The sequence below is a fragment of the Plectropomus leopardus genome, chromosome 4 (assembly GCF_026936395.1).
Source record: "Plectropomus leopardus strain MGB_pleo_1.0 chromosome 4, ASM2693639v1, whole genome shotgun sequence".
NCBI lineage: Eukaryota > Metazoa > Chordata > Actinopteri > Perciformes > Serranidae > Plectropomus > Plectropomus leopardus.
Window position 1 is genome coordinate 8,468,293 of NC_142179.1, and position 21,103 is coordinate 8,489,395.

General features: G+C 39.4%; 2 protein-coding genes across 4 annotated transcripts in view; one reads left to right on the forward strand and one right to left on the reverse strand.

Moving 5' to 3' along the window:
• Positions 1 to 311: 311 nt before the first annotated feature.
• On the forward strand, positions 312 to 20,507 carry LOC121944218 (uncharacterized). Of its 2 annotated transcripts, none has more exons than XM_088076467.1 (9): positions 312 to 422; positions 561 to 731; positions 2,336 to 2,514; positions 3,208 to 3,301; positions 3,371 to 3,440; positions 3,525 to 3,561; positions 3,714 to 3,777; positions 4,257 to 4,421; positions 20,153 to 20,507. In XM_088076467.1, the coding sequence occupies exons 1-8, from the start codon at positions 399 to 401 to the stop codon at positions 4,413 to 4,415; spliced, it is 798 nt and encodes a 265-aa protein (XP_087932593.1). In that variant the 5' UTR covers positions 312 to 398; the 3' UTR covers positions 4,416 to 4,421; positions 20,153 to 20,507. The 2 variants fall into 2 exon arrangements, with proteins under 2 accessions (XP_087932593.1, XP_042343874.2); XM_042487940.2 differs by lacking the exon at positions 20,153 to 20,507 and adding an exon at positions 16,621 to 16,717.
• col27a1b (collagen, type XXVII, alpha 1b) overlaps positions 4,676 to 21,103 on the reverse strand; it is a 107,868-nt gene continuing 91,440 nt past the window's right edge. Inside the window, exons 45-61 of one of the 2 annotated variants that reach the window (XM_042487941.2) lie at positions 17,222 to 17,275; positions 17,035 to 17,088; positions 16,809 to 16,916; positions 16,608 to 16,715; positions 14,777 to 14,884; positions 14,627 to 14,680; positions 12,106 to 12,168; positions 11,898 to 11,951; positions 11,760 to 11,795; positions 11,202 to 11,219; positions 11,014 to 11,049; positions 9,430 to 9,456; positions 9,259 to 9,324; positions 8,386 to 8,554; positions 8,181 to 8,290; positions 7,215 to 7,433; positions 4,676 to 6,351 (exon numbers count right to left, since the gene is read on the reverse strand). In XM_042487941.2, the coding sequence (XP_042343875.1) occupies positions 6,205 to 6,351; positions 7,215 to 7,433; positions 8,181 to 8,290; positions 8,386 to 8,554; positions 9,259 to 9,324; positions 9,430 to 9,456; positions 11,014 to 11,049; positions 11,202 to 11,219; positions 11,760 to 11,795; positions 11,898 to 11,951; positions 12,106 to 12,168; positions 14,627 to 14,680; positions 14,777 to 14,884; positions 16,608 to 16,715; positions 16,809 to 16,916; positions 17,035 to 17,088; positions 17,222 to 17,275 (1,431 nt within the window). In that variant the 3' untranslated portion in view covers positions 4,676 to 6,204. Of the gene's footprint in view, positions 6,352 to 7,214; positions 7,434 to 8,180; positions 8,291 to 8,385; positions 8,558 to 9,258; positions 9,325 to 9,429; positions 9,457 to 11,013; positions 11,050 to 11,201; positions 11,220 to 11,759; positions 11,796 to 11,897; positions 11,952 to 12,105; positions 12,169 to 14,626; positions 14,681 to 14,776; positions 14,885 to 16,607; positions 16,716 to 16,808; positions 16,917 to 17,034; positions 17,089 to 17,221; positions 17,276 to 21,103 lie in introns of both variants that reach the window. The other variant, XM_088076466.1, reaches the window with a different exon arrangement.

The following is a 21,103-nucleotide window of genomic DNA, read 5'->3' on the forward strand; positions in this document are numbered from 1 at the left end:
TTTAAAACTTATTTTCAGTTAATGTACATTTTACTAACCTCTTGCCTTTTTTGTGTCATTATGTGCTTTTTGTGTCATTTCTTTTGTTGCTCATGACCTTCTTGAGTTTCTGAAAGAAATCAAGCCTTTTACCCAGGTTTCAAAGGGTTAATGCCAGAGAGAAGTAATGTAATGTATCGATTGCTTTGTGAATTTGATGTTTTTGATTTTTTTGTCGATTTATCAGCCTAATAATTTAGTCTGATGTCTCAAAAAAAAAAAATCTTAAACTTGAAAATGAGTGCTGGCGTTAAAAAACTACAAACCAGCAAGTACTCGTTACGTCATCACTAGTGGACGAAACATCTTGTACACGTGAGAAGCTGCTGTAAGTGAGCCGCAGCTGACAGCGCAGAAACATGGCCTCGGACGATGCTTTTAAAGTAAGTCTTCCTCCTTGTTGCAGGTGGTTTGTGGTTGTTTCCGTGTATTTGAGCACCGCTTTACTACTTTTTGAATGAAATCACGCGCGATGGTGACGCCATCACCGGATACTCGTGGCGTGTGTGTATGTTTCGCAGGTATCCTCGCTGAGGGGGAAAGTGACCCTGATCACGGGGGCCAGCTCGGGCATCGGGGCAGGCACCAGCGTCCTGTTCGCCAGACTGGGAGCTCTGCTGGCTCTGAACGGCCGCGACGTGGAAAACCTGAAAAAAGTCGCCCAACAGTGCAGCGACTGCGGCGCTGCAGAGGTGAGTCTCACTCGCACTTTAAACGAGGCAGGCATGTTGACACTGTGCTGGCGTTTCGCTTGATCCTGGTCTGTGTGGACCAGGAGAAGTCTTTATGTGAAGCGAAACGTTTTACTCTATAATTTCAATGTGCGTTTGGCATGACGTCCCCTTTGTACAAATACACAAACTTTTAGCAGGGTGGTGCTTCAGATATATGTGAGAAGAGATATGCATTGGTTTCTTTTCATGTAGAAATTCTTCCTGCACCCATAACACTCACTGCTTAACCCTCTTGTTGTCCTTGGGGTCAGTCTGACCCCAAATTAAATCTTTTGACATCAAAATGTTTTTTTATACTTATGCAAACAAGGTCTATTGGCCCTAAATTCCAAAACAAATGGAAGATTGTGTGTTAATGGGTTGGACTGAAGTAAGACTAAAGATGTGACACAGAATTGATTGACAATTTATACGTTATGCTTTAAATAACAGTCAAAACAGGGCGGGGTCATTTTGACCCCAGAGGACAAAAGGTGTGTGGCAATCATGAGGACATAAGGTAGGCACACACACCTTGAGCTATGTAAGTTCATATAAACATGTAGGTTTTTATTTTGATGAACATATGAGCTTTATAAGAGGTGTTATGGTTCTCGCTGACTCAGCAGGTAGAGCTTTGGGAGGAATCATCGGTGTGAGTACAAATCTGAAGGATATGAGTTTCCAAACATATTTGAAACTTTTTCAAACATGTCCTGTACTTTATTGCTGTGTGAGGGTTCGAGGTCTTATCCTTTTCTTTTGAATCTGTCGAGAACAATGCCATGACATACTTTTTGGGAACCGTGTGAGGCTCGACATCATTGAAAATGAGGGCTTGCCCTTAATGATTCCTTGAGATTTAAGTAAAGGTTTAATGAATATGTATATTTTTATATTTTCAACTTTATTTAGAAAATAAAGTTCAAACAATGAGTCATACCAGTTCAAAAACTTAAAATACAGAGGTGACATGAGGCAATGACAGAAAGTAAGTTAAGAAAACAGCAGAAATGGGTGATAAACTTCTTTGAATAGTAATGACAGATGACGCTCCTTAAATAAATAATTCTGGGTAAATTACAGAAATGCATACCTTTTTTGTTACAAATTTAAGAGATGTGAAATAAAAATATACCAGTTAGAAATAACTCAAAGGGGTTAAATAAGAGATGAAATTTCCTCAATAAAATAAGGAGGTTGACACAATAGTACATAATAATGCATATACTATAATAATATAATACATGTCATTTCTTATCTTTACATTCAAAGTAAGTAATGACATTTTACATCTTGTTAGTGACCCGATTACTGAATGAAAGCAGACTTCTGTTTACTTAAACAGAATTTATCAATAGATATACAATTTCAGTTACTCCTAAAGGATTTGCAGTTGTCGCTGATGCAGTGCCTTCTGGTCTCTTGAGTTTAATGCATGACATGGCATGTAGAACATGCACACAACCTGTCATCCAAAAAAAAACCTAACCTGTTATTAATTCAGCGTTGCAAACACATTTTTGAGCCCTTTATTAAAATGCAGAACACACTAAAACATCGAGCGTCTCTGTGTCTGTTAGCCTCTGCTCGTTCCCGGAGACCTGACTGATGAGGAGACTGTGAAGAAGACCGTGGAGCAAACTATCGCTCACTTCGGCCGGCTGGACGTCCTCGTTAACAGCGCCGGGATCCTGGCCATGGGCAGCATCGAGACAACAGACCTGGCTCAGTACGACAGGGTCATGAACATCAATGTCAGGTAGGATTTCAGACACCTGACATCGTTACATCATAGAGGCGTAACATTGCTGAGTCGCTGGGATGTTTTCAGATGAGGTCGCTCCTAAATGTAGCTTTTAATTGGACGTTGGCAAAAGTGATGTCTATTAAAAAGGACTTTGGATAGATAAATATGTTTTAATAATCTTTTTTTTTAGTTATGGAATGTCTATTATTTTTCAGTTTCAGTATTTTGAAATTTTTACTTATTTATTCAGTCAAACATGAACAAACTGACATTATTGTTATCTGAACTGAACATATCCACAGGCCTCTGGTGGCTACGCAGTCTTAGACCCAAAATAGTCATTTAGCAACCACAGCGGTGCTACCAAACCCCGAGTCATTACAATGCAGCATACATATTAAAAATCAGAAAAGGCTGTCCATGACCTCTTGACCCGAGCTAACGTGTTCATATGACACAATTTCTAACATAGCTTCCGTCCATTTTTCAAAATCTGGAGGGGATGTAGTTTATTCATTTCTTGAGAATATGCAAATCCTCCTTACAAATCACATCACTGCACAAACTGTGTGTGCACACAAAACTGGCAAAATTTAATAAGCCTAAACACACACACACACACGCACACACATCACAGCGCACACATCCAGCATTAATGACATGAAACGGACATGAATGTCCCCTAAATGTCGTTTCATATTCCAGATCTGTGTACCACCTGACTCAACTCTGTGTTCCCCACCTGATCAAGACCAAAGGCTCCATCGTCAACGTTTCCAGTGTCAACGGACAGAGATCGGTGAGTATCACGCTGCTGGACACGCATTTAAAACCACACCTGCCAACATGTCTTTTTGTCTCTCTGCAGTTCCCTGGTGTGCTGGCCTACTGCATGTCCAAGTCCGCCATCGATCAGTTTACACGTTGTATAGCACTTGGTGAGTGAGGCATTTTTTTCCTCCATATACTGTAAGTTCAGTAAAAGTTCACAATATAAATGACATAACTTGTTTTTATTTCAGAGTTAGCATCAAAGCAGGTCAGGGTGAACTCTGTCTGGTAAGTGTTTCATTAAAAAAGGATTTCTATTTATTGATATTCAAGTTGTGGATGTTTACAATTAGTTAACACAAACCCAGCGAGTTTCTGATTTAAAAAGCATTGGTTTCAGTTGTTTGTGTTGGAAATGACCACATTTTGTGTCTCTGTAGCCCTGGTGTGATCGTCACAGATGTCCACAAGAGAGCAGGACTAGACGAGGAGCAGTACGCTCAGGTAACGTCACGCCAATACTGCACAGCGTCGTTTCCACAGAGAAGTCTGATTCAGTTCAGCTCGCTACAGATTACAACAGTTGTTTTGTGTTTACTAATTTTCATAGTTTTCAGGCTGTTTTTCCTGTGTGGGTCATTTCTTCTTGCATTGCTCTTTGCTTTCTTTTGAAGTTTTTGAAAAATATCAAGGCAATTTGCACAGGATCCAAAGGGTTAAACTTATTAAGATTCCCAGAGGAAAACGAAAGGATCTGATCACTGATGCCTCATCCGGTCTATAAGCTTTGCAGATGACGTGCAAATATTCTCACATCGTGTCCAGTTATGGCGAGGTTTAAGGGGACTATACCTGAAGTTTTTGGTGGAAACACAGCAGCTCATGTCGCCACTGAAGCTGATTTATTCCTTCAGAAGATTCGTCCACAAGTGCCGACACAAAAGACAAAAGTAACACCTTGTGTCCGTCTTTTTCACCACCAGTTTCTTGCAAAGTCTAAGCAGACCCACGCCCTCGGTCGACCAGGGGAGGTGGAGGAAGTGGCCCACAGCATCGCCTTCCTGGCGTCAGACGCCGCCAGCTTCATTACTGGAGTCAACCTGCCCATTGACGGGGGTCGCCACGCCATGTGCCCACGATAAGATCATGTATGTAAAGATCCAGAAGTTTGCTAATACAGTGCTTTTAACCTCTCAAGTTTGCCTGTGTTTCTGTATCAACAAGCCTCCTCCTGCTGCTAAAACTGATCAGGGAGGGAAAGTTGTCTGGAAAAAAAACCCAAACAAGACATTACTCGAAGGACACAATTTTTCTCCATGTTTACAATGGCGCTAGCTGTCAGCGTTTGACAGTCACAGGTGTGAAATGAATAGAGTGAAGCTAAAACGCAGCACCACAAGTAGGCAGTTTAAATGCATTTTATTTTCTCACTTTGCTCTTTGATGAAAAAAAATTGAAAGCTGCTTATCAACAAAGGTTTCAGACTTTTATTGAATTACCTGTTGAGTCATTAGACTTCATTCATGCAGCATAAAACGTCGGTACAGACCGAACACTGTGAGCTCCTGTACCGTGGTAGTGTTGCGTTGTGTATTGCAAGAAATCCTCTGAGTTTGTTAGATTGGCGGGACCAACCATGATTGCTGCACCTTTGAGTGAGAAATGCATAAATAGTAAATAATAAGGATGGTAATGTCCTAAAAAATACAGTTGATCGTCTAGGACAGTGTAATGAGAAAAACACATACAGACTGTTGAATCCTTAAAGCTCCAAAAGTGTGATAAAATGACGTTGATGCCTGGTGTTGAAGTGGAAAGCTAATCAGAATTTAAATAAAATTTAAATAGAATCCACCGTAGATAATAAAGGTTGCATTATTATAGACATTTACATTTTGACAGATACAACAGCTTAACTTATAGTGTCAGACTCAGTGTCGGACAGTACAAAGAATATTGAAAATGTTAAAATACTACCTTGAAAATATAATTTAATGGGTTTGGCCTGCGTGTATTTTTTACAATCTTCCCTTTTTTCCAAAAAAGCACAGACATAGCTTTGCTGAGAGCTGACTTGAGTTTATCATAAAGAGTGTCAACTGTTGCAGCACCAGGTGTCACCTCCGTGTCATCCCAGATTATATCAGGTAACGTCTTGTTTGCTGCGAGATGAGAGGCGCAGTACGAGGTAGCATCTTGACACACTTTTTCTCGGTTCACACTGTGGAAAGCTTTCGATCCATTTTAGCACGGAAAGCACCACACAGCAGTTGTTTGTGTAAGGAGATCTGTATAAACGCTGCGTCTCTCAGCACCGGACAGTTATTAGAGGCTCAAAAAGACTTACCTGGAGACAGTACGCCTGTGTGTCTGAGGCGCACTGTGTACCTGAATGAGTGATATGATGATACTGTATATGCCTAAAGGCCCGTGGAACAATAACTATTGCACTTTATATTACAATATACAGTACATATACATGTATAAATAATACTTAATCATTAAAATAGGAATCGTTACAGTTGCAGATGTAACTGTTCCATATTTCTGTACAGATCTTTTTTGAAAAACATTTTTGAAGATTGGGTATCGGACCGTGAAGAAAATATGATACAACATGGTCCGAGAGATGACAGAATGAGACGTTCATATTACTTCCTTCCAAAAGGGGCCTTCAGGTCTTGTATCTCACTAACAAGTCTCTGAAAAGGAGCTTATTATTGTTTTCCATAGGCTGATTAGTGCTAGAAGTCTCTGCATTTTCACTGGGCCTTCTCTCTCTGGCGCCCCCTCCTGTTTCTGCAGTCCGAGCATATTTTGCGGAGAGAAAATAGGGGTCTGTTGTTCTGGAAACAGAAGCATTAGTCCCCCCCCCCGTTCATCCCTCTCCATGCAGTCACTCCTTTGAGGAGCACTCCCCTCCTCAGGGCTCTATAGGAAGCACACGGGTCCAACCTCGAGGTGATAGCGTGCGCCAGGTTCTGTGGTCGGGAGGTTGTATACATCCAGGATGGGGAGTAAGTTAGGGTCCTGGGTCTGGAAGATGAAGTGGGTCTGATGCCAGCGGCCATCTTTGATCTGAAAGCGAAATATGTCACATGTGGAGGAACAAAATTAAGTCAGTTCTCAGTTATCTCTATTGGTTTTTCAGCTTTGCAGATAGTTTTGATTTTTGGTAAGACACACTTAGATATTCAGCAATGCCCCAGCACATTCAGGGGGAAAAAAGACTGATAACAAGTAAACGTCAGGGCTGCCCTTTAAAAATGGGAGGCTCGACTCATCAGTCGAAGACACTCTGTCACTGAGATTGCTTAAAGTCGAGCAGTCGTTTGTTGTTGGGGTTTTTTTTTCGTGGTGTATTTGTGGGGATGTTTTGGTCCAAAGATTTGCTCCGGAGTGAGTGCGCTTTACTTTGACGTTACTCCTTGCAGTGGTAGACATGCAGGCAGCGGCATGGAGGGAGAGAAAGACTATAATGTAAAGCGATGAAGTGGTGAATTTAATAAGTTGCAGTCTCTGGCTTTTGTTTATCTAGTGTTGGCAAAAAGTGTTGTTGCCCATTTGTCATCTGATGTCAGCGCCGTTACTGTGTTACGTGAATGCCGCTCTGCTGAGCCCGTTAAAACTGTGAAACTTTTTATGGAAAACAAAATGAATCGTGGAATTATTGGTATGGAACAGCCAAATCTGATTCGACTGGCATAACACTGAGTTTGGTACAGCCCTAATAAACATGGATGTGGTAGATTTGAGATATTTAAAAAAAAAAAAAAAAAAGTCACTAAGAAACTGGCAAAATGCATTTTGGCAAGTAACAATGAGTTTTTTTACAAAAATAAATCCACTGACCGCCTTTAACACATAGTCTAATCTACTATTGCTCCTCTTTGGATCAGATGGTTAAGTTTCATATATGCCAGAAAAGTTTCACTTCTTACCCAGCAGTCATCCCTGGGTATGAGCGGCTCCAGGAGGTCGCCTGCCCGAATCTTCTCCCCTGACCAGGCCTTAAAGCTCACAGCTCTGGATGAAGGCTGCAGGGAGGGTCCTGCTGCCCACACAGGTGTGTTGAGGCAGTGAATGGTGATGTGCTGCATGGCCTCGGTGCTTAAAAGGTGAATGAAGTTCATCTGGATACGACCCACTCCTACCTCCAACTATAAAACAAGAATATGTGTCTCCAATAGTTATGATTTAGAAAATAGGCATGTTTTTAATGACAATTTGTTCACAAAAATTCCTGACGTAAACATTAACAAACAAACTTAGCTGTTGGCAAGTATTAGTTTGTTTGGTAAAAGAAGCATAATCAGTTTGGGAGTTGATAACAGACTTCTACTCTGTTAGTAATTATAATGAGTTATATCTGTATCACACATTGTGACTTTGTAGAGTGACTTTGTCCTGTTATTTTATTTATTTGCAGGCACTGAGTCTGTCTGTATTTGTGTTCTGTGCTCTGATGTTTCATTGTAAATCTCTTTTGGCTGAAGTAGAACTCCCAAACAAAAGAATAAAAGGAGATTAAGATCTTGGAGCATTACTTGCCAACTAAGCATGCCTTTGATAGTGACTTGGCCAACAGGACTAAATGGGAAGCCTTTAAATTCATAGTGATGATTATCCATCAAAAAAGAGCTACAGTTTATAGCGCAGAGCCAGAAAATGAACAGCTGTGCTCTTTTAATTCATAACATGAACATTAAATTCTAAGCTCCACTGCTTCTTGAGGAATCCTTTGAGAACATTCTCCACATGCACACAAGCAAGTTTTCATTTGATATTCATCCACTGTCTGCATAACAAACTCCCGAAGTGAAGTCTGGTCTGCATCTAAGTGATGTGAGTTTACATTTCACTGGGTGTTTTGTCTAACTGAAGCAATTCGCAAAATGTAGACTAACCTTCGATACTGTGATAGGTTTCAGGCATGTCTGTCCTCCACCAGTGAAGTTACACGTCACCTCAATAGTGTCGGCAGCGCAGCCGAGGTTTGGGTCGATCCAGTAAGTGCCTGTCAGAGGGTAGCAGCAGAAGAGGGTTCTTAATTAACAGGAACAGAATGGATAAGCGCACTGAAATGACTATGCATTTTGAATGTCTCCCCACCATCGTGCATCCTGTGTTCACAGTTGTAAAGGTCTCGGCAGATTCGTGCAGGGTTGTCATGGTTTCCCAGCGGGTTCTTAAGTTTCTGGATCAGATTGCTGAGATGCTGCAAGGTCTGTAAGATCTCTGTGCTCTGGTCCAACATGGGCAGGTCCATGCTTTGATAGGTCTGCTTTGGACAAAAATATTGGTGTGTATTTTTTATTTTTTTTAAGTCATCTTTATCACATCAGTTAATAACTTTTGACTCAGTCAGATGAGTAATACCCTTTAAAACCACAACAACCAACAGTGACTTTTCATGCACATGTTTTTGGTATAAAAACATAATAGTATAATATTTCATCAAAAACGAAGTTGGTTGGAAAAGTCAAACAACTGTAGCAGCTTTTGCCAGTTGCCTCTTTGCATGAAAATCAGCATTGTGATATTTGCATATCCAAAACCTGTTTATATCAAAGTCTTTTATAGTGTTTAAAAGTAGCTTCTCCTTTCAATCATAAATGTGGGCGTCTCTTTTAGGCATGCATCTGTACCCCACAGTCTTGCAAACTGTTGGCTAGTTGAGTTGTGTGCAGTGTACCCATGACAACACACAGAGCTGATTGTGAGCAGGCAAGAGGCCGTGTGTCGCAAACTGCAGTAAAACCCCAATTTAGACGCATATTCTGAGTGTGCTGTATACATGTCTAAAGAATGCTCCTAAAACCTGAATCATACCGACATAACCCTCTTGTCTTAGTTGGAAAATGCTTTATTCGGCAAAAGGCCAAATTCTGAATTTCCTAACAGAATATGCGCTTTACATGACCTGTCAGTTATTATGCATGTTGTCAGTGATTCCTTGCAATAGACATAGTCTTGAAAACTAACCTCTGGCCTCAATGAAGCGTGGGAATCAATGATGACTTGAAAAGCAGCACCAAGAGCCTCATTTCTCTACCGAAAAAGACAGCAACACAATAAGATAACAGCAGTCATTTTTCCTTTTGTACGTCACCATCTCCAGTACCCTGACTTGACAAGAAAGAAAAACATACTTACAAGTGAGAGGGCAGAACTGGAAGGACCCTGAAAAACAAAGAGATTTATTTTCTATGCACCATTTATACTGACTCTCATTGGTTGCTGTTTTGTTGTTCTTGTTGGTTCTTTCGTAGAAACACTCAGTGTACGTGTCCTCAGAGAGCAGTTCTGTAAATGCTCATCGACAGTGTTGGTGTGGGGTTCTGCCATTCTCATCCAATATGCAGATTTGCACAGAAACAATCACGAATGCACAGGAAATGAGGCATAAACGCACAGGAAATAAAGCATGTCAAATGCAGAGAAGAAGAGCCCCTGGCTAACAGCTTTTTGAATCAGATCAAAGTGGAAAACAAGCGGGTCCCTAACTAGTTAGATTATTCTCTCAACAACACACTTGAAATGCTTGCAGTTTAACTCGGGTGTAGATGGCCAAATGAGTGTTTACTCCTTAAATGATTTTCCTGCAGACTAGATTTTGCATCCACAGCTGAGTACTGCTTTTTTTCAATGTAACTTTGAGATCTAAAGTATGAAACCCCTTTTTTTAAAAAAATTGCTGCTTTTGAACTTTTATGAATACACAGTAGTGTCAAAATCTCTGAAAAACTGAAAATTAATTAGTGTGTTCTAGTGTTTTTTCCTCTGAAATGTAATCTTGATTTCTAAAAAAAATGCTTAAAGAACCAATTTTAAAAGCTACAATGTGTAAGACATGGCCAGAAGTTTTGTTTTAAAAAAATCCAAAAAATGAAGTTACATTATCAGCAGAATATGAAGAAGTAACAGCTTTGACATAATGCATTAATTTCAATTGTGGAGATAAGTAAAATCAGCAAACTTGTTACTGTTGTAATTTTTTTGTCATAACTGTATTTTCTTAAAGGAATTAAGTTTACGGTGGTCCGACCTCTTTGTGTGGTAGATGTTCTGGTGTGGATGGGGGAAACAGCAAAAATTATTTTAGCCACTTTTAAAAAAAAGTTTACAGTGTACACTATATTTGGAATATTTTTTACCACTTTTCTATACACACCAACAGAAGGGGGCTGCAGTAGACCAGCAGCTCCCATGTTCTGCGAAGTAAAATTACTATTTGGCTGTGAAATAATGGCTTTAGTTACCCATTGAAAACAGCTGCCTGATGGCAAGGTAAAGCTGTAAAAATAATCTACTTTTTTTTTTTGAAGATTTTTTTTTAGATGGGCCTTTTCTTTTGTGGCTATAAACTAACCACTTATGGCAGTGTTTGCTCAGCACCGCTTTATATGATTAATGTGGGGCAGTTTCTACCTGTAAACAACATGTCATCCCTTCTCTCTCCCCCTTTCACACATAAGCTGTCCCATCTAAAATAAAGGCAAAAGCCAGAAAAAAAATCTTAAAAAAATATCTTTGCATTTTCTTGCCCTGCTGTTATTGAGTAGTTGGCTTTATTTATTTATTTATTTTTTATAACTGATGGCTGTAAATCTGGCCAGGCATTACATGATGCACCTTTAACCAAAAGCAGTTCTCATTGCCGATTGTTTTCAGACACTCAGATCTAGACTGATCTACATCAGAGGAAGATTGTTCATTTAGACAAAATGATAAACTTACCGGTGGTCCAGGTGGTCCACGAGGGCCAGGAAATCCCTGAAAATTTGCATCACCACATTAGCTTTCAAATTATTTAGAACTTGGCCTTTATAGAGGATGATGAAGTTAATTCGTTTCTTGTAGTACTGAGCAGCCACAGGCCCGTGCAGAGAATAATGATTAAGCTACAGACGAGAATAAATACTCACCCTTGGTCCTTGCAACCCCTGTTCCAGATGAAAGAAAAAGTAATCAATATTCACAAGTGAACAGTCAATCCCACAATAATAGAATGAGTTTGAGAGCAGACCAGATATTATTCTATCATGCAAAGTGTAACATCGTCTTTGTGAAATCAATTCAATAGAAAGTCTTTATCTATTGTATGTTAAATTGCCCTCTTGCTTCTTTGCAAGTCTGCACTCAGAAATCTTATTTCTACACAGCAAATCCTATTTTCACGCAGGATACTTATACATGAATGTTGGCGTTTTGGGAGTGAGCTTGTGAAATATGCCCATGTATGAGTGCTCAACAAACCCCTTAAAAAGCTTGAGATGAGCATGCAGGCAACATTTATCACCCTGACAGGAATTCCACAGCAGCTAAGTGTCACTGTGAGTGTAACAACAAACAGCGGAGCACAATAGGAAATGAAAAGTGCTGAGGGCAAAGGAGGCTGAGTGGTGTGCCGTCTCCATACTAAGTATCCTATTCTGTGCTCACAGTACAGACAGAAAAGGATTCATCAAAACAGCGCCACGCACCGTCTCCCCCCGACTTCCTTTGTCACCCTGGGGTCCCTGATGGAGAGAAAGGAGACAGAGTATCACTCCATCACTGCCAAAAAAGCAGAGAGAAGTCACATAAAGCTAGGCAGATAGGATGAGATATGAGGTACATACAGGATGACCGCTGGGGCCAATGATGCCAACGGGGCCCAAAGCTCCTTCCATACCCTGGAAAGCAAACGCATGTTAGTGACTGACGACACATATGATGAAGCATCTGATGGTGCGCTGCTTATTTATCATGGGAAGTGAGAGTTCAGTGCATCAGCAGTAGCTGAAATACTGCAAAGAGTTTCAAAACTACCATTAATCTTTGTCTTACCAACAAACCACGTGGTCCTTTTGGTCCCTGGATCCCTGGTGGCCCAATGTCCCCCTGAGGTCCCTGGAAAGACAAATATTTGTCAATTTTAAAAGTTGATAAGATATAGAAAGTGTAAAGGTTAAACTGGTATTGAATTATCAGTGACCTTTGATGACCTCTGATGGCAACAAAAATGATTAGTTACATTGGCAAATTCCTTTGGGACTGGTAGATGCTGCTCTATTTCCAGCAGCCTTCAAAGAATATACAGGAAGTGACGGAAACAGTTAATGTCCTCTGAGATCCATCTGCAAGCTGCCTGTAGATTGCAGATCTCACTTTGTTTTTATTATCAAGTCAAGATGTGTTCAACAGATTAAACCTTCATTGCACATTTTTAGACTAATAGGCCACAATCTAACATTGAATATTTATTTACATTAATAAGGGGGAGAGAGAGAGGGGAGACATGCAGCAAAGGGCCGAGGCCAGGTTTGAACCTGGGGCCGCTGCAGTGAGGACACAGCCTCTGTACATGGGGTGCTGCTCTATCCACTGAGCCACCGGGCGCCCAAATGTTAAAATTTAAAGAAGATTTGGATTTTCTACAAAAAGCCAATCAGCCACGCCTGTGTCTTGCATTCGGAGGAGAGCAACTGTGGTGCATGAGTCTAAAAATATGCATCCGCCTCCATCTTGTGAGGTTATCGTTGCCTATGTGTGCATTATGTCAGAGTGAGTCAGGAGCAGGTCGGAAAGCAATTCAACCCCCATGTGTTGATTGATTCTGCGCTGCCCTGGTGCTTTATTTTAAGTATCCTTAATTTAGTATCCTTAACTTCCGTAGAAGTAGCATGTAGTGTAGAACTGGGACACAGTTTCAGATTGTATGTTCAGTAACTGTGTTTCCAGCCACTTTCTCTCTTATATATTATAATGTTTTCCATAAGAATAAGGCTGAAGCAAATCATTATTAAAAAAAAAAAAACCCTCCCCATCACAAATTCAATTGGTTGTTTCTCTGACCAGCAGCCTAAAACTAAAAGGTATTCAATTTGCAATCCCAGTACAGACAAAAAGATCCTCCCATATTAGAAACTGGAACATTTGTTGCAACACAAAAAATTGCTCTAAATAAATTACTTAATTATCCATTCCCTTTTTAAAACAGCACAAGACTGCTTGATAACCGCTTTCACTCGGCTTAATGTGCGTTTCTGGCAATTTTACAAATTACACTCTTTATTAAGGGTATGCTATGCATGAAATGTGGGTTACATCACAGAGCTCAGGTTAAAGCCAATCCCATGTTCACAGTTTGGCTATATTCACTTTTTTTTCTGCACTGTGTCCACAATTTGCATAGCTTGGATGCATGCGGCATCAGTCTGGCACCTCATTGCTACCTTTTAATACAGTTCTGACCTCACCTATGTTCTGCCACACACCTCTAATGACTGAGAGGGATTAAATTTGTTTGAGTCTATAAATTGTTCTTTGAGGAAAACCCTGCACAGTATACCTTAAAGTCTGCATTATTGACCGCAGTCTCGGCCTGTTTCCCTCAGGTGGGTGATTGCCACTCACTCATCCCGTCATTTTAAATGGTGTGATGCTTCTACATTAGTCTGTGGGCAACACCATGCAAAACAGTTCAATGATTGTATCCAAGCAGTAGCATTTTCATAAACTAGAGCCAAACAGCTGCCCCACTGCTTAACGATACATGTGCTACCAGTTTCCATCTACTCTAATATAGCTGTAAAAATTAATGGTTTGCAGCACAGTGCTTTTATCATAATAGTACCATAAAATAACGACATAATTGTAATAATTCTGAGTGGAAAAGTTTATTAAGAAACTAGAGTCAACAGCTGAATCTTTTGTCTTATTTAGAATGTGGTCAATGTTGTTGTTACAAATGTTCACTCCAGGTCTTGAGATGTTTGAACACTTTGTTTCAAAGCCTCCACTTTTATCTGATGACTTTACTCTAATTACCCTTACTCACTGCTTCAGAGTTACAACAATTATCATTAACTCCACTGAACACCAACATAAAGCTCATCTGCTTCACACTCCTGTTCAACTCCCACAGTAGGAAAATATCCAACATCCCCCTCAGGGTTTTAAATTAAAGAGTGAGACTCCAGGAAAGCCTGTTCTGTTTCTTCAGCTGGCAATAATCTATATTGCAGCAGTGCTGTAAGTAAGGCAAACTTATGGCACAGCAGATGTCATGCTGGGACATGTAACAGTAACACATAACAGCTTTCATATCAATTTTTACTGAAGAATAGAATGTCATTTACCTCCAGACCATTTTACACATTTAAACTTCACAAAAAGTACTTCAACCAAAAGGTGAATTAAACCTCAAAAAATTGTTTTTCAGGTCATTTTACAGTCTGAGAGCCACATCACCAGTCTGGCCCAAGAGATAAGGACTTTGTTCAGACTGGAAAATTGAAACTTTATGGGTCTGACTGACCTGAGGTCATCATTTTAGTTGTAAATTGAGCTTAATGGGTGCACGTACCTTTGGTCCAAATAGACCGAACACCCCTGGAAACCCTTGTTCACCAGTATCCCCCTGATAAACAGAGACGAGAATATATGGCAAACTTTATCACTGAACAAGCAAAGAAAATGTCATGTAAAGACTTTTTTCAGACAAATCGGTGCTCACTGGTTGCCCTTTAGGTCCCTGCTCTCCTTGTTTTCCTGGCAATCCCATCCCGCCAACAGCGCCTTTTTTTCCTGATGGACCAGTTTGGCCTGGAAGACCCCTCTCCCCCTGGAAAACACACATAAACACAAATAAACACATGCACATCCTTCTCATATCCCACCCAGTGAACTCTAAACAGACGCCCTAAGCTCATGATCCCTCACTGGCCTCCTACCAATGGACACCGCTTATTAGATTAAGTGGGGCACGTAACCAAGTAGGAAGCACCACTGCCAAGAACTAAACCCTGTTCTCAAGTGTGCTGGTGGCTTCTCCCCTACATCTCTATATTTCTCCTTCAAATCAGTTTACAAACTTTCCACATCGAATGTTGCATTCACACTGCAAGACTTGGTGTTCTATTCACAAATAATCATTCACTTAAATAAATGAAAATAAATTTTAAAAAGTTAATTAACATTTAAACATATTTGGAATGTTGAGTTTGAACCTTATCCAGGGCATATTAGTTTTACAGGCCGCTTCCCTGAGAAGAGTCTGAAGCGCAACTTAAAACACAGTTGAAATGTCTGAAGGTTTAGTTCAGTTGGTTAGAGGGCTTGTCTGTAGGCTGTGAGATTATTAGTTCGAACCTCACCCAGGACAGATGAATTAAGCTGTCCAAAGCAAAGAGTTATATTCAAGGTAAAATACAGGTGAAGTGTGTAAAGATGAATTGGCTTGGTCTGTTAAAACACTTATTCATAAACCGGGAGATTACAAGTTCAAGTTCAACAGAACATTTAAAACATGCAATGTGTCTGGAGGTTTGGCTCAGTGGGTAAATCAGGTGGTTTGTGTGCCTGAGGTTGCTGGTTCAAGTCTTATCTGGGACAGATGACATCTGACTTTTAGGACATAAATAAAATAAAATATCGGCTAATATATCTTTCTGCTCTGCTGATATAAGTCATCGATGACGTACCTGCTGTGGACGAGGGCCGCAGCAAAGCATATTTTAGAAACCTAAAAAAGTCAGAGTGAGTTGAAGTGTATGCTATATTACATGAGGTCCCCACAGCGCTCTCCTCAAAGCCAGACTCCATTCAGAAAAACAAACATTTTACATCTCTGAACACAGGAGCTGCTCTACTGCTGCTGAGTTTGGATTCACTGAATAAAACAAATTTAACAATAAACTGGCGGCGCCTGTCTCCAACAATATTAACTTTAGGGCCCGCTTACACCTGTTGCTCTGCGCACAGTATGCCCTTTAAAAAATCAAGCTCTTCTTGGCAGTTCTTGGCAGGGAAAATTTAGTATTCAGTATGTAAAATTTAGGGACAGTCGGTCAATGCAAAGTGAAGTTACAACAGCTTCCTGTTTGGCTGTGAATACCGCGTCACCATGGAAAACTTGTTAAAGGAAAACTCACAACCGTAAAAGTTTTGCACGGACCTTTGATAACTTTTCATCACCAAGGGGTTAAGTTTGCACACACCAAATTTGAAGTCGATTAGATTAATACTGTAGCAAAAGCAAAAGTACAACTTATCGTGCACGTTTAAGCCCTTAAAAGATGCTTTTCATTTTAAGTTTCAGTAGGGCCTTTTCGGCCGCCCTGCAGTCGGTGCTCAGGCCCTAAGTAAGGCATCACTGTGGCTCTAAGGGAGGCAGCACTGGCAGATCAAAGCCTAGTTTGTGATTTCCACTTGATTTTGGCAATAAAATTTGCTGCATTGTAATCTATAAAAACTATGTATTTTAATAGCTTAACAGTAAGTTCTTTGTGAATAAGATAAATAAAATAAATAAAACAGGGTACAAACTGTCAACCTATCACTCTCACCTTTGGTCCAAAGGAGCCTTGACTTCCAGGAAGACCTGTCACACCACTTGTGCCCTGTGGCCCAGATTTGCCAGGCAAGCCCACTTCTCCGTCTTCTCCTTGCTCCCCCTAAACACAAAAGATGGTTGGTGAACAATAGCAAGAGCCTTTTTTTCTATTTGTTTCATTCATCTGAACTGCGCACCACTGACAATGTCTTACCTTGACTCCCTTAGTTCCATCTTTACCAGGTAGTCCATCAATGCCAGGTGGGCCCTCAAGTCCTTCCCTGCCAACAACTCCACGTATGCCAAGGGGACCCTCTGGACCCTGGGAAGTAACAATAGGAAATATTTATGTCACACCTTGCATTTGTTTTAAAATAGTAATATAGCTGGACAATAAGTTGTCTGACTATATAGTCAGATGAGAAATTAATCCAACTCACTGGTGGTCCTTTGGTCCCAGATGCACCTCGTGCCCCAGTTTTTCCTTTCTGACCCTGGAGCATAAAGAGTTCATGGTCCATAGTTCCAACATAGTTGCATAGTAGAAAATACAGTCCAATAATATTGCATGAAGTAAGTTACTTTTTTACTGAAATAAAATTGTGCTATAATTATATATGTCCTTACTTGGTCACCTTTGGATCCTTTCAGCCCTTGTTGTCCCTTTGGTCCAGGATGTCCCTAAAATTATCAATACTGTTTGATTTGAAGTACACTGGTCATGTTTGGACAGCTTGACACAATGTTTAAAACATCTGAGTTTTCCATGTTAATGGTAAACTATGCAGGATTATCCAAGCACAGAAGAGCTTTTTTCCACTGCTTCTTTAACAGCTTTTAATCCAATTTTTAGTACAGAGGAGCGGCTCTCCATTTTTTAATTATATCTGTTGAACTACTCTGGATTCTGTTGCCCCACACAGAGTCAAAAATTACTTTAAAACACTGCAGCCTTGGCTTAATGAGACCACAGAAAAATTAAAAAGGGACTGCAGACAAAAAAAAGAAAATGGGAGAAAATGGTTTATGTGTATTTTATAAGATTTGGAGAGATACCATGAAAAATTACCAAAGGGCAATTAAAGAAGCAAGGGCATCCTTTTATTCGAATCAGTTTTTTTTAAATAAATGAAAACATGACATTAAGCAACAGATTATTGCCCTTGACCATGTTTAAGGACCCCACAGATATATTGATCAATATTTTATCAATTTTAACCTTATCTCAATGCCAATCTCAATATTTCGAAATTTCTCAAAGTTTTAGACATGGTTGGGCCCAGTATTTTATAGATAATTAATGGCTGACTTTTAACTGGTCACTTTTCATCTGCTTTTAAACATGCTGTGGTCCAACGTCTTTAAAGGATACCGAATCTTAATCCTACTGTTCTCAGTAATTTTAGGCTGATTTCTAAGCTCCCATTTTTATCTGTAGTTGTAGAGAAAGTAGTTTCAACCCTTACTTTTTTCGACATACTACACTATGGTGTTTTTGGCCATTTTTTAACATGCTATAATATGAAGGTTTGGGCATTTTTTTCCACTTTGTATATGATAACGTCTTTCCATGCTATGATAAGTTGTTGTCAGCTATTTTTATGACGTGAAAATTTGACGTTTTTCGACATACTTTACTATGGCGTTTCTGGCCATTTTTTCAACATACTAAAATATGACATTTTTGGCCTTTTTTAGCCTTTGTTTCCACTTTCTTTACTATGACAACTCTACAAGCTATAATATTTCATTTTCAGCCATTTTTATGACGTCAAAATTTTATGTTTTTTGACATACTATACTATGGCACTTGTGGCCATTTTTTCAACATGCTAAATTATGACATTTTTTGACCTTTTTGACCTTTCTTTCCACTTTGTCCAGTATAATGCGTCTCTACAAGCTATGACATGTCATTTTCAGCCATTTTTGGGACAAGTCAAAATTTGGCATTTTTTGCCATAGTATAATATGCAATTTTTGGCCATTGTTTCCACTCTGTATGGTATGATGCATCTCTACAAGCTGTAATATGTCATTTTCAGCCATTTGTGCAACAGGTCAAAATTTGACATTTTTCGCCATAGTATAGTATGCCATTTTTGGCCATTTTTTCAACATGTTGAATTATTACAGTCTTGGAAATTTTGGCTTTTGTTTCCACTTTATTTACTATGATTGGTCTCTATCAGCTTTTATATGTCATTTTCAGACATTTTTGGGATGGGTCAAAATTTGACATTTTTCACCATAGTATAGTATGCAATTTCTGTTGATTTTTTCATTATGCACAAGTATGACATTTTTGGAATTTTTTGGCCATTGTTTCCACTTTGTATACTAAGATTCGTCTCTACAGGCTAAAATATTTAATTTTCAGCCATTTATGGGACGGGTCAAAATTTGAATGTTGAAAAAATGGCTGAAAATGGCATACTATACTATGGCGAAAAATGTCAAAGTTATGACTTTTTTTTGACTTTTTTGCTCTTTGTTTCCACTTTGTATCGTATGATGCACCTCTACAAGCTATAATATATCATTTTCAGCCATTTTTGGGACGGGTCAAAATTTGACATTTTTCGCCATAGTATAGTATGCGATTTTTGGCCATTTCCTCAACATGCTAATTAATGACATTTTTGGACTTTTTTGCCCTTTGTTTCCACTTTGTATAATATGATGCATCTCTACTAGCTAAAATATGTCATTTTCAGCCATTTGTGGGACAGCTGAAAATTTGACATTTTTCGCCATAGTATAGTATGCAATTTTGGACCATTTTTTCAACATGCTAAATTACGACATTTTGGAAATTTTTTGGCCTTCAGTTCCATTTGGTATCGTATGACAAATCTCTACAAGCTATATTATGTCATTTTCAGCCATTTATGGGATGGGTCAAAATTTGAATGTTGAAAAAATGGCTGAAAATGGCATACTATACTATGGCGAAAAATGTCAAAGTTATGACATTTTTGGACTTTGTAGGCCTTTGTTTCCATTTGGTATAGTATGATGTTTCCCTACAGGTTATAATATGTCATTTTCAGCCATTTTTGGGACGGGTCAAAATTTGGAATTTTTCACCATTGTATAGTATGCGACTTTTGGCCATTTTATCAACATGCTAATTTATGACATTTTGGTACTTTTTTGGCCTTTGTTTCCATTTGGTATAGTATGATGCATCTCTTCAAGTTATAATATGTCATTTTCAGCCATTTTTGGGACAGGTCAAAATTTGACATTTTTCGCCATAGTATAGTATGCGATTTTTTGCCATTTTAACAACATGTTAATTTTTGACATTTTTTCACGTTTTCTGGCCTTCGTTTCCATTTGGTATAGTATGATGCATCTCTACAAGTTATAATATGTCATTTTCAGCCATTTTTGGGACGGGTCAAAATTTGACATTTTTCGCCATAGTGTAGTATGCGATTGTTGGCCAATTTTTCAACATTGTAAATGATGACATTTTTGGACTTTTATGCCCTTTGTTTCCACTTTGTATAGTATAATGCATCTCTACTATTTGTAATATTTCATTTTCAGCCATTTTCGGGACCAGTCAAAATTTGAACTGCACTACGCTAATCCCGTTGCCTTCCCGGAGCATTCCTGCTCTCTTGTTTCCAAGTTTTCCTGGATCCTGGACATCAGCATGGCTTCGTCTGATCATGGTGATCGCTGTGCTGGCGCTGTGACCCTGCCTTTGTTTATGCTCGTGCTGTGGCTGCACTGATACTGTACCCCCTACATGCCCTGATCGTGGTCTTGGTCCTGGTTGCACCGATGCCTTGATCATGCCTTTGGACACCTTGCTATCAATCACCCATGAGACTCTTAACATCACCCTCAACATCATCATAAACTGCATTTAATAAATAAACACCTATCGTTATTGTAATATGACATGCGTCTGTTTCCATTATTGCTGTCTCTCTCCCCCTCTCTCCCCCTCTCCTCCCCTCTCTCTTTCTCTTTCCTTTTTTCAATAATTGTATTTAATTTACAACATCTATTGCACATTTCTCTGTCCAGGAAGAGGGATACCTCATCATTCTCTCTCTCTATGTGATTTTTGGCCATATTTATCAACATCCTAATTTATGACAATTTTTCATGTTTTCTGGCCATTGTTTCCACTTTGAACAGTATAATGAATCTCTACAAGCTATAATAATTCATTTTCTGCCGTTTTTGGGAAGGGTCAAAATTTGACATTTTTCGCCATAGTATAGTATGCGATTTTTGGCCGTGTTATCAACATGCTAATTTATGGCACTTTTAGACTTTTTTGGCCTTTGTTTCCATTTGGTATAGTAAGATGCATCTCTACAAGTTATAATATGTCATTTTCGTCCATTTCTGGGACGGGTCAAAATTTGGCATTTGTCGCCATAGTATAGTATGCGATTTTTTTGCCGTTTTATCAACATGATAATTTTTTACTTTTTTTCACGTTTTCTGGCCACTGTTTCCAGTTGGAACAGTATAATGCAT